This window comes from Pagrus major, chromosome 18, assembly GCF_040436345.1.
Source record: "Pagrus major chromosome 18, Pma_NU_1.0".
Taxonomy (NCBI): Eukaryota; Metazoa; Chordata; class Actinopteri; order Spariformes; family Sparidae; genus Pagrus; species Pagrus major.
In genome coordinates, this window is record NC_133232.1 from 26,961,067 (window position 1) to 26,976,218 (window position 15,152).

The 15,152-nt window shown below is 43.4% G+C and overlaps 2 protein-coding genes across 2 annotated transcripts; one reads left to right on the forward strand and one right to left on the reverse strand.

Moving 5' to 3' along the window:
- Positions 1-782: 782 nt before the first annotated feature.
- Positions 783-8,957, forward strand: ankrd13d (ankyrin repeat domain 13 family, member D). Its single transcript, XM_073487655.1, has 16 exons — positions 783-1,022; positions 1,186-1,321; positions 1,398-1,522; positions 1,850-1,895; positions 2,873-3,016; positions 3,163-3,352; positions 3,457-3,523; positions 3,711-3,792; positions 4,050-4,111; positions 4,205-4,335; positions 4,460-4,617; positions 5,295-5,408; positions 5,595-5,767; positions 5,993-6,072; positions 6,440-6,673; positions 8,425-8,957. The coding sequence occupies exons 1-16, from the start codon at positions 936-938 to the stop codon at positions 8,486-8,488; spliced, it is 1,893 nt and encodes a 630-aa protein (XP_073343756.1). The 5' UTR covers positions 783-935; the 3' UTR covers positions 8,489-8,957.
- Positions 8,956-13,531, reverse strand: LOC141013794 (signal-transducing adaptor protein 1-like). The gene is made up of 10 exons (XM_073487656.1): positions 13,241-13,531; positions 13,046-13,117; positions 12,726-12,842; positions 12,564-12,620; positions 11,179-11,384; positions 10,794-10,925; positions 10,318-10,387; positions 9,803-9,905; positions 9,534-9,719; positions 8,956-9,422 (listed from the first exon to the last, which is right to left on the reverse strand). Exons 1-10 carry the CDS (start codon positions 13,340-13,342, stop codon positions 9,277-9,279), a joined length of 1,191 nt encoding a protein of 396 aa, XP_073343757.1. The 5' UTR covers positions 13,343-13,531; the 3' UTR covers positions 8,956-9,276.
- Between the last annotated feature and the right edge of the window lie 1,621 nt (positions 13,532-15,152).

Sequence of the window (15,152 nt, forward strand, 5' to 3'; positions counted from 1 at the left end):
CTCATGTCAGCTCCTCCCTGGCTCCACCCAGCCTCTCTCCATAACCTGGAAATAAAGCGACAACTAAATAAATAAATAAATAAATAAAGAAGTAACGCTGCTGCAGCTGTTGTTGTGCTCCCTCGTTACACAGCTGAGTGTTTCACAGGAAACATTTCTCAGATGTGATCTGGTTTTCATGATCATTAGCCGGGGCAGGGCAGGAGAAGTGAAGCGCTGTCGGCTGCAGCTGTCATCAGCATCGTATCGGATCCTGCCCGACTCGACTGACCTGGATGTGAAACCGGAATAAAAGGCCGTTTCTTCTGGCTTTGTATTTCTGACGGACCGGAGCATCCCTGCGATATAAACAGGGGACGCTGGCGGCAGCAGCGGGGTAGCTAGCGCTAGCTAAACTCCAGCCGGCGATTTCACCCCTAATTTTTTGTATTTTCTCCTGAACACACCCATGATGAAAAAAATGAACGGACTTGGAAGACACGTCCTCGCCCTGCTAAATTAGCCTCCTCGCATTGTGACTAATGGAAAACAGGAGCAGGAAACAATGTTGTTATTAGCCAGTTAGCTAACATTAGCATCAGCTAGCCGCTAGTTAACGTTAACTAGCTACAACAAATTAGTGGGCTGAGTTAGCCGGGCTAACTCAGCCCACTAATTTAAATAGGTACGCACGATATTTTGGTTTGTCTGCTGCCTAGCGTTAACCACCTGGAGAGATTTGTTAAGTGACAGTTTTGTTTTTCCAAGCGAAACACTTTTCTTTCTTTCTTTCTTTCTTTCTTTCCTTTATTTTAGCGTTAACCCATTTTCTGCTAGCTAGCTTAACCAGCTGTGCCCATCACCGCTGTGGTGTCACTGCAATCTGTTGGCTGCAGCAGTCGTTTTTTAAACAAACATAGCTTTACTCCTGTTTGACTGACGAGCGGACGACAGCCATGGCTCAAGACGAAGCGTTTCCTCTGCACCTCCTGGTGTGGAACAATCAGTATCTGGAGCTGGATCGAGAGCTGCAGAAGAGCGAGGTGAGCGAGGAGGTTTTTCATCTTGCAGCTGGATGGAGGATGATGGGGTGTCTCTTTTTTTGTGTGTGTGTGTGTATTGTTTTTTTCTTCTTTTTTACAGATGCGTTTGTTAGGTCGCACACTGCATTGCGCTGATGCTGCTCGTGTGTTTTGCTTCTTGCAGCAGGATGTGGAGCGCCTGGATCCGAGGGGGCGCACCCCGCTGGAGCTGGCTGTGTGTCTGGGCCACCTGGAGTCCACCCGGGTGCTGCTCAGGCACTCCTCAGACCCGACACACTGCACCACGCAGGGCTGGACCAGTGAGTGCTCTGCTGGGTCTTCTCACGGCTTCACAAAGCACCCACTGTCTTTATTAACTGTGGATGTGTGTTTCAGTCTTGCAGGAGGCGGTGAGCACCGGGGACCCTGAGCTGGTTCAGCTGGTGCTTCAGTACAGAGACTTCAAACGTGCCACAGAGAGACTGGCAGGCATCCCAGAGCTGCTCAGCAAACTAAGACAGGTACGACTGCTGCTCAGCCAGCCATCTGACTCAAAAACTTAAAGCCTCAAGGTCTTAAATTCCACCTGTCAAGCCAGAGCACCACGCCCCGGCCCTCAGCCACGCCTCAAAGCTTCGGTAAACATTTGTTGCAAGGTTTTCTGAGCCGGGGATGAAGTTTGAAACCGCTGTGTCAACACGTCTTGTTCGTCACGGTCACTGTGCGCTCCCAACATGTTCACACGCTTGATTGAATCGCAAACATAAAACATGGTGCATTCTCACTGGAAGACTTCTTTTTTTTTGCTTTTGTCATAAGTAATAAAAAGTTTCCCCGGTCTCCTCCAGGCGCGGGACTTCTACGTGGAGATGAAGTGGGAGTTCACCAGCTGGGGTGAGTGTGTTTTGGTGGATGTGTCGTCACAGAGGTCAGTTTCAGCACCACGCTGGTTGGACAGCTCCCCGGGGAGCAGCTGTCGCTCAGCACACTCTGACAGATATGAATGTTTACTCCTGTTAGCTTGATCCAAATATTACCCACTGCCAGCCACCAGTACTCCGCCTGAAGTGTAATGTGACGTGTCATGTAGTGTGGTTTCCTGTGTTTCCTGTCTAATCTTCAGGATACGCTCACGCAAACAGTTGATTATGTTTTACAGCTTAAACTGGCTGTGTAATCACCAACCAGTATTTAAAGTACATTAAACATCCTCACATATGTATACATATAATGACTAAGTGGGTAAAGAGGAGTATTAGAGCAGGCAACACTTACGCCATATCAAGATATAACAATCTGAAACGATATAGAGTGGCACATCACTATTATGACATGATATTGTATATATTGCCCAGAACCAGCTGAAACTGATGATTATTTCCATTGTTTGTCAGAAAAATGGTGAAAAATGTGTCTTGTTTTGTCCACAGCACAAAGATATTCAGTTTACTGTCTTGGAGGAGTAAAGAAACCAGGAAACATTTACAGTGAAGAAGCTGGAATCGGAGCTTGTTGACATTTTCTTTCTTAGATAATCACTCAAACCACTTCATCATTTATTCAAATAGTTGGAGATTCATTTCACAGTTTACAACTAATGGTTTGATTGTTGCTGCATGTCGTCTCATCTCTCTTCCCCCCTGTTTCCTGTCATTCTCCTATCAAAATAAAGCCAAAAAGGCCACAAATAAATCCTAAAAGTAAAAGAAAAAAAGCATTATATCCAGTTTTATTTAACAAGATATGGCGAGAAAGTTGACAGAAAAAACATTTAATCTTCGCTGCCCTTCGGCCACTCCCTGTTTGGTTTCCTCTGTCTCTTTGCCTCTTTGTTTCTTGCTTCTTAAACTCTTCGTCACTCTTCCTCTCAGTGCCCTTGGTGTCGAAGGTGTGTCCCAGTGATGTTTACCGGGTGTGGAAGAGCGGCTCGTGCCTCCGCGTGGACACCACCCTCCTGGGCTTCGAACACATGACCTGGCTGAAAGGACGACGCAGCTACATCTTCAAGGGCGGAGGTGTGTGTGCTCTCAGAACCGCATCAAACACGTATGACTCGGACCCGACTGGAAAGACTTCAAGAACATCTCACTTCGAGCCGTTCTCTAATATCAACAGTTGCTTTGTCTGCCTTTCCTTTTCACCTGTGTGCTCCTCCTCCTAGATGACGGGGCCGTAGTGATGGAGGTGGACCATGAGAAGCAGGTGGTGTACACAGAGCCGCTCGTGTTGTCTCCCCGTGACGCGCCTTCCCTCCTGGCGGCCATGCAGCCGTCGCAGGAGAACACAGCCCAGAGACTCACGTCGCCCATCGTCTCAACGCACCTCAACACACGCAACATTGCCTTCGAACGGTAACGAGCGAAATCGTCGAGATCTTTGATTTCGTTTTGTTCGCGCCTGCGAGCCGCGTGCAGATATCTGCCTCGGCTTTACTTTTATCTCTTCGCTTGTTCAGGAACAAGTCGGGAATCTGGGGCTGGCGCTCCGAGAAGAGTGAAGTAGTCAGCGGGTATGAAGCCAAGGTGAGCGACCGCCGAGCCAACCTAGTTCAGATGGTTTTAGATCTGTGTCACAGATGGACCAGGAGAGACTCTTCATCCTTACAACACACACACACATTCACAGTTTGCCTACTTGCTATTATGTTAACAAAAGCGTAGGAAAATGTGCATTCAAGAGTGTTTTTCCTTTGTGCGTCATCGTGTTCAGGTTTACAGTGCCACCAATGTGGAGCTGGTGACTCGGTCAAGGACGGAGCATCTATCAGACCAGGACAAGTCGAGGAGCAAAGGTGAACACATACACACATTAAGGCCTTTTCGTGCACTTAAAACTACAGTGGTGAGGAGGAAATGTCATTTGTCCAGAAAATCCGCCTGAGCCTCCTTAAATGTGAGATTAAGCTGTGAGATATGAGATCTAGATATACAGTTATCTTCTCCTCGGTGTATTATCATATTATTGATGCTCCAGATGTATCCCCTGCCGTCCTAAAATGGCAAAAAATAGACATTGATGATGATGATGTCCCACGTTATTCCTACCCAGGCTCAAAGACTCCTCTGCAGTCCTTCCTGGGGATTGCTGAACAACACACAGCTCACAATGGGGTAAGAGTCTCCGCAGAATCACATCCGCCCACACCACCCGCAGCTTTCTTTGATGAGCATCGGCACTTATAGCTCCCTCTGTACTTCCGACAGAGTAACGTGTCCCAGTGTGCCAGTCCTCACAACCCCACGGCCATCACAGCTGAGGAGTACTTCAACCCGGAGTTCAACTTGAACGGCCGAGACATCGGACGTCCTGTCGAGCTGACGAGCAAAGTCCAGAAGTACGATGCAGATGTGGAAACAAACGGCGTTATTCATTCACCACTTAATGATTTCTTTATGGAGCAGTTTGCTTAGAACGGCACTTTATACATCTCGTCTCCATGTCTCTGTCTGCCTCTCCAGGTTTAAAGCGACTCTGTGGCTCAGTGAGAGTCACCCTCTGTCTCTGGCCGAGCAGGTGACACCCATCATCGACCTCATGGCCATCTCCAACGCCCACTTTGCCAAGCTGCGTGACTTCATCACCCTGCGCCTGCCGCCAGGCTTCCCTGTCAAGATAGGTGGGTATGAGAGGTCGCAGCGCCTGCGCCATTTCCTGTAGCTTGATGGACGTCTCGAGTTAATTAAACCGGTTCAAGCCCACGTGTCGATTCTTTACCAGCTGCAGGCCTTTTTATATGTGCCTCATGCTTTTTGTGTGTGCAGCCAGTCCACACACACACACACACACACACACAGGTGAAGAAACTCAAGCTGTTGTTGTAACGTATCCCTCTGCCATGTAGTGACTGCTCTTGTTGTGTTGTTGAAGTTTATTCATTTAAAGCGGACAGCGTTCAGCTCCGTTTGATGCACCGTACCAGATTGTAGCTTCAAGCTAATTCACATCTGTAGTCCCTCGGCAGGTCGCAGCAGAGAATCAGCGCAATAATAATAACAGTACAAACAATTAAACACAACTTACAGAGTTCGACTGAGAAGAACATAAGACATGCAGCACAAACAATCTGTCTAATAAAAGAAAGTTAGCAGGAATATCAATGAGTTCAAGCTAAGTCTAAATCGAGACTTAATAGTCTAACAATGACTGAAAAGTTGAATTGAATCATAGTTTTTTGAGAATCGTGACGTTCCTCTTCTGACAGTATGTTTTCATTCTCACTGCCCACTCGTGTGACAGAGATAATCAGCCGTTTAAATCTTTTTTTTTTAATCAGAAACTCTGTCTGTCTTCCAGAGATTCCCCTGTTTCACGTGCTGAACGCCAGAGTGACGTTCAGTAACCTGTGTGGCTGCGACGAGCCGGTCAGCTCTGTGACGGTTCACAAACCAGAGAGCTCCGAGGAAGCTGGTGACTGCTGACACGCACACACACACACACACACACGTACACACACACACACACACACACACACACACACACACACACACACACTCACACACTAGTTATAGACTCAATAAAAGGACAATAAAGGACGTGCAGGCGAAGCTGTTCCCATAACAGAGCACAGTAATGTTGTAACTCGTCTTCACCCAGGTCAGTCTGTCCATCCCTTCCACTGTGAGGTGGACCCTTCAGTGTTCGAGCCGCCGGCAGACTACACCACCCTCGGTCCAGGCCGCAGCGAGCCAATGAGGGATGAGGATGACAACCTGCTGCAGTTTGCTATCCAGCAGAGCCTGCTGGACGCCGGCACAGAGAGCGACCAGGTCAGAGTTAACAGTTTCACACCTCTTTTAATTTATTGGCAGCTTCATGACATATTTCCCCAAGCTTGGTCTGTTTGTCGCTGATGTTAAAGCTATTTTTGGTTCTTTTTCGCTTTTCATCCCTAAACTTTTTAAAATTTTCGCAGCTAATGTTGATTTTTTCTCGTAGTGTCTCCATTCTCCTACATCTAAAACCAGCTGCAACACTTAATGTGTGGTTTTTAGGTGACCATCTGGGAGGCCTTGACCAACAGCCGTCCGGTGCCCCAGAGTCCGCTGTACGAGGAGGACTCTCAGCTGGAGAGGTGAGCTGACCTTTAGGCTTTAATCTCTCTTGTTTCTGATTTTTTTCTATGTCTTGTCTTTCAGGTTTCTAGTTTGAGGCCATCCAGACACCTTAGTTTATCCTTGCATGGCTTTGAGGAGAATAAATGAAGTTTAGTATTTGCAGCTGTGACTGTAAAACCCTCTTGAATCTTAACTCGTGCTTATTCCTAATTCTTCGCTATTCAGGCAAACCTGTGGCTCGTGAAGTAATTTAATTAAACATCTCTAAATAGAGTTCAGTGATTAGCTTTTTCGCTGCGCCTTCTCCCGGGACCAGCAGCTCCCAGTCATCCTGTAATGAAGCGGTTTAAGTCTTAATATCCTTATTTCTTTCTCTTTTTTCAGGGCGATCCAGGAGTCCCTGTCCATCTCGCTGGCCACCAGAGAGGGAGAGGACACGGCCGACCCCAGCCAGCCCTCCTCCGTCTCTCCGTTGGACACCTCCGCCAACTCCCCGCTCTCCTACAGCGCGGTGACCGACCCGAGGTTGTCGGGACACTTTGGTGTGGCCTCGAGTTTCGACGAGCAGCTGCGTATCGCCATGGAGCTGTCGTGCCGGGAGCAGGAGGAGATGAACAGGTGAGGCGGGAGGGATACAAAGAGGAGGTTATCTAACACGCATGACAAAATCGGCTTGAGTTTGTCGTTGCCGCTCATCAACTAAAGCTCGTTTGAGTGATCCAGAGGTGTCTTTAACACGATATAAATAAAAAAACTCATATAGAATAATGATGCCAATATTATTGTGAACAGTTTTTGAAATGCCAGATTTCTGTTTGCCGTTTCAACTGACCTGCATGTCTTTGTGCTGTGGGAGGAAACTCACACTCCCGCACCAGCGTGCTTCCTTGGCGTGAGAGATGGAAAACTGTAGAAGAGTAAACCTTTTTTTTTTTTTTCATGGAATGTATTCAAAAGCAGTTTTGAGTGGATCGCATTGTGTAGGCTTTAGAAAACGTAGGCCGCCTGCTCGTTCCCAGCTGTTCTCCACATTCTCCCTCTATTCCTCTTCTTTATAGATTTATTTTATGTTTCAAACTGAGTGTGAACACGCAGGGAGTGCTGCAGTCTGCTCTTCCATTTCAAACTCTGTTTTTGCGCAGCGGGTTGACAGATGACATCTGCGACACAGTCGGCGTCAAGATCTCCAAACACCAAAATCTGAGAAGGGAACCTCTTAGTTGTCATCTGTCCCATCTTGTTAGTTAGATTTATTTATGAAGTTTTGGAAAAACTCAAAACATGAAATTTAAAAACGCAAGGTACTGCTAATTTTTAAGTTCCCTCAACTTTTAGGAAGTCAAATCGTAAACTTTTAGGGCTGCACAGTATATCCTTTCAGCATCGAAATCACAATGTGTGCATGTGCAATAGTCACACCTCCTGCTACAACTTTCTGCTGCTCGATACAAAAGGAAAACTTGCACGGTTTTCATTTTACATCACTAATCTGCAAGAGAAGTCTGATATTACATAATTTACTTTTACTATGTTTTTAGGGTTCTTGGTTACGTGGAGATTGTTTTTTGTAAGTGACATGTAGGCTCTGCATGCACAGCGAGCCACCAATCACAATCAGTCTTGATCAATTTATCAAAAATGTAATATTGTAATATTGAGATATTTAGTATTTACAGGGAATTCTGCCCCAAATCTACGACCTTTTCCTGAAATAAAATTTACTTATTTACTGAAACAAAGATACTTTCTCCAAAGCACACTGATGCTACCATATAACCTTACTTAATACTAGAGTAACATTAAAAGAGAGACATTAAAATGACCTCAGTACTAGGGCTAGGTAGATATGCTTATCCCCCGATTTGATAGGCTACTATCATAACACCTGGATGCTTTTTGTTTTCCTTTTTAACACCAGACGATGGGAAAAAGTTGAATCGTACATTTCTAGAGACGGTCTTTATTTCAGTAGCATTATTATTACTATTAATAATAAATAAAAGAGTTAGGATACAGATTTAGTCGTGTCTAACTCTGCATTTCATGGTAATGTGTGATACGCAAAGTGTTTCCAGACTTTGGATCCCTGCAGATCTCAGACCATTCACCATTTTTTGCCTACTCACATCTGCTTTGTTTTTCTTGAAACTGATATGACGTCTAGGAACATTCATAGATTACAACAAATGCATTTTGCCACCTGCTGGATAAAAGCGGAGACTTCAGGAATAAAAAAAAATTGGTTTAAAAAAACAGAAAGAATCACAACACTTTTGTGAATTGATTTTCTTTCCCAACACTTAAAAAAAAGTGTCATATTTTCCTGGAAGTCATCATTTTAATTAGAATTATCATCGTTTGTGTTGCAGGCAGCAGAAGGAGGAAGAGGAGGAGCTGGAGAGGATCCTGCAGCTGTCACTCACCGAGAAGTAATGTCACAACAGCAATGGAGCGGCGGTCTTCATTGGGGGAACGATCCTCTTAATTTATTCTGTTTTATTTTTTAAATCCTGAGATGTTAAGTTATTACAGATATTTTATTTGTCTTTCTCACACGAAGGCTGCTACGACAGAGTGATACGGACCAGAATATAAGAAGTGTGAGTGAGGCAGGTGGGAGAAGGGAGAAACAGGTACTCTGAGACACACTTCAGTGAAGGAGGAGACAAAAAGGGAGAGAGTCTTTGTTTTTCTTTTTTATTGAATATTTTTCACAGTCTTGCTGTCTTTTATTGAGTGATGAATGATCCTTAAACTTTAAACCTATAACATGATCCATGATAATGGTGACAAATATGAAAATACAATCTTAACGGAATAACTTATAAAAACATGATTATAACATTTGAAACATTTATGTTGACTTACTCCTATGTGTGAAGAATAAAGAATAATGATCATCCTGGTTGTGGTTTTTTATTGAATGCTTTGAAACAGAAGAAACACATTTTTTATTTTACAGTTCGATCAAAAATAGACAATGATTTTTCTCTGTACAAAAATTGGCTCATGCTCAGTTCGACACTTTCAAACCACAGTTATTGAACAAAAACAGAAAGCCTGTGGTTACAGAAATGGGGAACCTCTTTCATTTTAATTTAACCAGCGCACGTATTTTCACAGCACTACAGCAGGCACGATGTTTGTCCACAGGCGAGCTTGGTAATCTATCAGCCAAAAAAAGTTACACATTAAATTACAAGACAGCAGCAGTACATGCCTCACATGGCTGCCTTCTTGTTCGTCCACTGAACTGTGTGGGGTTTGTCTTTGGTCTGATTCTCATAGACTTTCTCCTCTTCAGCCTCAGGGTCTAGGGTATTTCTCCGTGTTTTCAAAACTTTCCGAAGCTCGTCATCCAACTGAACTAGTTTAGACAAAAACATACAAAGGTCAGTCATTTAGACCGTAGTCTCCTTTAGGCACTCATTGATATACAAATCCAAAGCAGCTGTGATAGCATCACACTCATCCTCACCCAGCTTCTTATTGTGATTGTCAGGAATGTGGTCATCAGGGATGGCGTATTCACCGCCCGCTGCCTTGTCTGGAGGAGGAAGCTCTTCTTTGGTGTTTGACCTCAGCATTGGTGCCACTTGAGCCTTAGGTACTATTTTCGTTTTAGGCGTCTTGAGGCTGGTGTTCACCGGAGCAGGTGACACATCTGTTGAACACACACACAAACACCGTTAGACGTTGTGTACTTCACACTGAGCAGAGACAATTTCTGACAGCGGTGTTACTGACCAATGCGAGTGTCGTAGGGCTGAGACGACATGTAGGGATGAAGACGGTACTCTGTCTTCTCAAGGAAGTATTTAAGCACATCATTCAAGGAGGAGACGTTCACCTACAGAGGAGAGGACACATGAAGACGAGCAGAGATTTAATGATCATTTAGATGACTACTACATACAGCATGCCGGTGATTAAAGTATCCAACCTTGAGAAATATAACAGAAATGTGTGCAATTATACTGATGCAAGCTGGAAGTTTCGAGCATAATAACTTTTCATTGATAAAAAAAAGACCCTGATTGATGCTCTGCTATGCAGGACGTAGATATATGTATTTAAGATCATGAATCATGGGAAATTTCAGTCATTATCTACTCAACCTGATGTTGATGGAAAGTTGTGTGAAATTTCCACAACACATTTCTGGACAGTGTTGCAGCATTCTTCTAAACAACTGAAGTAGATGGGGACTTGTTTTTAAATGTAGAAAAACAACTGAATAAAAGTCTTTCAGTGGGACTTACTGGTGTTTCCAGCTCAATGACAAATCCTGAGTCTGTGGCAGCCACTCTGTAGTTCTTCATGACAGACCCGCTGAAACACAAGTAAGTAAGTAAGTGAAGCTTTAATAATATAGCACTTTTTAAAACACACACAGTATCAAAGAACTTCACACATACACAAATAAAAAAATAATGAATGAATAAACAAATAAGGTACTATTTTTACATTAAAGTATAAAACACAGCAATAAGAGACAGACCAAACTAAAATGAAACTAAAACAAAGACAGGGATGGAGATCTATGAACAGGAAGTTGGTGAAGACATGCAAAAACAGAAGTAATGTTGGACTGACGGCCTGTTCATCCCTTTAGAGTATAATATACGTAACATAGCAGTGATGTGGCAGAAATATATATAAAACCAGCTTTGACATGAGAAAGAAAACTCCAGCATTATTCTGTACTCAGTGCATTTCAGAGGCTGGATCGTCAGACCTGGGTATCAGTTGTCTGAGCGTCAGGGCGTAGTTGTTGGCAAGGGTGGATGGGCGGAGGATTATGCCTCCATACTCAGGGTTCGCCTCCAACATCCTCTCTGCCTCTGCCCGGGTCACGTTGAAGAAACACCTGCAGGAACCAAAGAGAAGAAATCAAAACTTCCTCATTGCCTGTGAAGGTAATAAAGGTGGAGGTATATTGTTTCAGAGGGCAAGGGACACACACACACACGCACACACACACATTTAGATAACAGGACTGTCAGTGACGTCAAAAATCATAATAACAACTTAAGGCAGAAACAGCACGAAGTGCTTCAGTGTCAGGAGGAGGAGGTAACGAGGAGGAAGAATCTGAGAAGGAAAATGTCTGGAGAACCTACGCAGGAACATCAGGGGCTCTGTCAGGCTCGTCTTTGGTCGGTGGAGGGGAGGAGGAGGTGGAGGTGGAGGCTGAAAGTAGGAAAGAAGGTCGGGTAGGGAGGGGAGGTCGAGGCAAGGGGGTGTTTCTTCTCTTCTCCTGAGCCAGAATGTCCTGCAGCTGCAACATCTGGCCGGGCAGCAGCTGCAGCTTACTGGGAATCTCTTTCTACAGGGAAACACGGCTCAGTGTCAACACTCATTACTTACTATTATCATCACTATCATCACCATCAAATATTTACTGATACAGTTTTTCTGTCACACACTTAACAAACTATCTGGATCTTAATTTTCAGTTTGCAGATATCCCTACTTTCTTGTTTGGCGCAACCATTTTAACTATGGGCCTTAAGGGGAATTTGGCTCCATCGAAGCATCATGAGCCAAAGTTTTTGCCTAATTATTAACCAGGATATACTTGTTTCCTGATGTTTGCTGTGCTTGGCGCACACAGCACACAGCACACAGCAAAGACTCATTTTCAAAAGAGTGCTAAAAGCACACAATGATGTGGAGCATCAAGTGTTTGTCCAGAGTCACGTATTGTTATATCTGTTCTTAAAGCAGGTTTGAACTCAGACATTAAGGGTTTGTTATTGCTTTTTTACGAGCCTCCAGCAATCGTACTGAGAGTCTATTAGAAAGACTCACATATCAACCCATCAAAATGTCTTTAAAGTAACAAAATGTAACTTCCTGGAGAAAGATAGTTGGTTGTTAAGTCTCATCCACAGATTGTCAAATACTGGACACCAACTCAAAGCATCAGTATTTCATGGCCTGGGGATGAAACTCAACAATCAGCTATCTCCAGGAAGTCACATTCATTTTTTACCTCATCAACAGGTGATAGTATCATGATTCGTTATGAAAGGGGCATCCTCCAAAGGCTCAGCAGTTCACAAGCAATGATGGGACAAATTCTTCTCTATTATTCTTGCCACACGGCTACAGCTATAGTTGGTTTAAAATGTAGAGTGATACAGTTCTGTCGAGTTTAATTGTGCCATTCTAGTTTTTATTTTTTCTGTCCAAGAGGATGACGGCATCTTCAATCTATTAACTAGTGGACGATCTCCCCTCGCTCTCACCTCCCATCTACTGACACTCGCACATGCTCTGCAGAGAAACACAGAGAGGCAAGTTCTCTGGTGTAACGTCCCTCCTGCAGCGAATGTAGTGCTACCTCTCGTGTTTCATGTAGGCCTTTTTATGCTGTTGTTCTGTAAAAGCATGCTGATGCCAGGTTAATGTAGACGCTAATATTTTTAATAGATACTTTATGCAATCCCCCCATCCTCAGTTACAGTCTGTGTGAAACACTGGTGTGTGTGTGTTTGCTTACTTTGATCACAGTCAGGATGTGACCCCTCCACTCCTCTCCTCTGTCAGGATTGTCCATCTGTACAGTTACACAAACAGGACACATTTTATGTTAGGTTTCACTGCACGCACACACACACACACACACACACACACACACACACACACCTGCACACACACACACCTTTAGCTGCACCTCCTCTGTTTTTAGCTTGAGAGTGAAGATAGTTGGCTCCTTCTTCTGATAAGGAGAATCTAACTCCATGGACTTCAGCGCCTCCAGGTCCAGCTTCTCTGTGTACTGACAAAGTAAAGAAACTAACATCACATCGCTTGTAACTTACAATATGTTCCAACAGTGTTGCCTTTGTTTATAAGGCTTAACAATGTACATCTATTCTTGGGTAAACATGTGTTAAACTCTCTGTTAAATCAATAAAGTATAAAGTTTATTAGTTACTGGTAAAACTTGAGATAGAAGAGACGTTGAAGCTGTTTACTTACTGTGTCCTGTGTGTCATCCTTGTACAGAAACAGAGTGGCTCCCCGGAGCTCTCCGTAGTACTTCTTAAAATTCTGAAAAAACCAAAAGTGTCACAAATTTAACAGGATTTAATCTAGTCATAAAGTATGGTACTAGTCCTGTATTTTTATCTTACATACACATTCGCAGTCCGTAGCTTTTAATATTGTCCTCACCTTCTCCTTTCTCTGTTTCATCAGCAGGTTTCCAGAGTAGTAGAGAGGCAGAGCTGTGATGGTCGTCCTCCTCTTGCCAACGACTCTCGGTTGCACAGCCATCGTCCGGCGCTCGGTTCAAATCTGTGTGATTCCTACTGACCTCGTTCAATTAAGCTTTGGCTCAGCTCACTTCTGTTTGTTCAGCGGTGAAGTCATTGACACTGCAGAAACAGTTCAGCCGGGTCCTGAGAGAAGTTACTTGCCGTTTCCTTGTGCAGCTCTCACAGCAGTGATAACTTCTCTCATTGAGTCTATAGTTTATCTGATATGATTATTGCTCTATAAACCTGCACTGATAGGCTGTCCTCCACCCTGTTCCTTCAGTCTTAGTGCTGATTTGACTCTGGGAATGAGGAAACACTGCAGTGATTTATAAAGAAGGAAGTCGATAATATCAAATATCCCAAGTAAAACGACTTTTGTACCTTGAACCCTGGTGTAAAGACGGCTTTAAAACACTCAGAAGTGGTGACGCATGCAAGTATGTGTCCACACACACACACACACACACACACACACACACACACACACACACACACACACACACACACACTCACACACACACACACACACACACACACACACACACACACACACACACACACACACACACACACACACACACACACAGATCACAAGCCAAACACACTCCTCACGTGCAGGCCAGATTAATAATTTCCATTTAAATCGTAGTGTGAGTAGATAAGGGCCGTGATACCAGAGTGGTTGAAAAACATTCAGAGGGATTTCCCATGTCAGAGATAGCTTAATTTTAAGTGAACATTCAGTCAGAGTTTAGACTTTTTGATGCTTTATTCATGTCATAAACTCATCATCACATTAAATAACTACATCCTCCAACAAACCCAAAACTTTATGATAGTTGAGCTGTAAAAAAAATCAACTCTGATTTATATTTTGGGTGTGATTGCAGAGAGAATGTTTAATTTGAAGAAAGTGAAATAAATAAATAATTCACACTTTTAATTTAGTGTATAAAGTCTCTAAATACGAAGCCCTGATGAATAATTTAAAAGATATTATTATGCTTTTTTTCCCCTTTCCTTCACTGTTTCATATAAAGTAGGTTCTCATGCATGAAAAAGATCTTGAACGTTAAAAAGCTCCTCTCTCCCACAGAAAACACTGCTCCTGAAACGCCTCGTCAGTACTCTTGCCTTTAATTCTGTGACTTTGTGACATCACTCTATGTCACCATGTCACACATTTGCATAATTTCTGCCTACTATTTTAAACACCTGATTATTTCATACAAAATGTTTCACTATCTTAAAGTGAGAAAATATAGCTTTAGCTGAATAGCAGTCACTGTCGTAACAAATGAAAATATAGCTAAAATGTTACACAGCAATATCTATCTAATGTTTGCTAACATTAGCCACCGAAAGCTACGAGTCACACCAGACAGAGTAAGGCCGTAGCTACAAAACCTGAGTGTCCTGAGCTGAGGTTATGTTTACTACCTCTGCCAAGGAGCTTAAGTTTCCACCCGTCTGTTTATTTGTTGGTTTGTCAGCATGATTACACAAAAACTACAAAACTAATTTCAACTAAACTTGGATGGAGGATGGGTCTCAGCCCAGAATAAACCACAATCACTTTTGATGCAATCCAAATAAAAACCTGGATCTAGCGAATTTAAATGTTTTATTTGATTTTGGATTAGGCTTGATTCAATTAAAGGGGGCTGTTGAGCCTTAGTGAAGGTATGCACTCTACTAAGTGCCATTCTAGTTGCTTATTAATTCAGCTTTTCATTTGTAAAAGGAAGAATGTGTTATTTCTTCTTCCAAAATTCACATAATCTTCTTTAAATAATATAATTTATACTTATTTATATAAATGATCT

Excerpts from the sequence above, each read along its gene's own strand:
- ankrd13d (XM_073487655.1), top strand. The coding sequence starts at position 936 with ATGGCTCAAGACGAAGCGTTTCCTCTGCACCTCCTGGTGTGGAACAAT. Across the intron at positions 4,618-5,294 it reads AGGCTTCCCTGTCAAGATAG|AGATTCCCCTGTTTCACGTG; the intron begins GTGGGTATGAGA and ends TCTGTCTTCCAG. Across the intron at positions 5,768-5,992 it reads CCGGCACAGAGAGCGACCAG|GTGACCATCTGGGAGGCCTT; the intron begins GTCAGAGTTAAC and ends TGTGGTTTTTAG.
- LOC141013794 (XM_073487656.1), bottom strand. The coding sequence starts at position 13,342 with ATGGCTGTGCAACCGAGAGTCGTTGGCAAGAGGAGGACGACCATCACA. Across the intron at positions 12,621-12,725 it reads CAGAGGAGGTGCAGCTAAAG|ATGGACAATCCTGACAGAGG; the intron begins GTGTGTGTGTGT and ends GTAACTGTACAG. Across the intron at positions 10,388-10,793 it reads CTCAGACAACTGATACCCAG|CGGGTCTGTCATGAAGAACT; the intron begins GTCTGACGATCC and ends CTTGTGTTTCAG.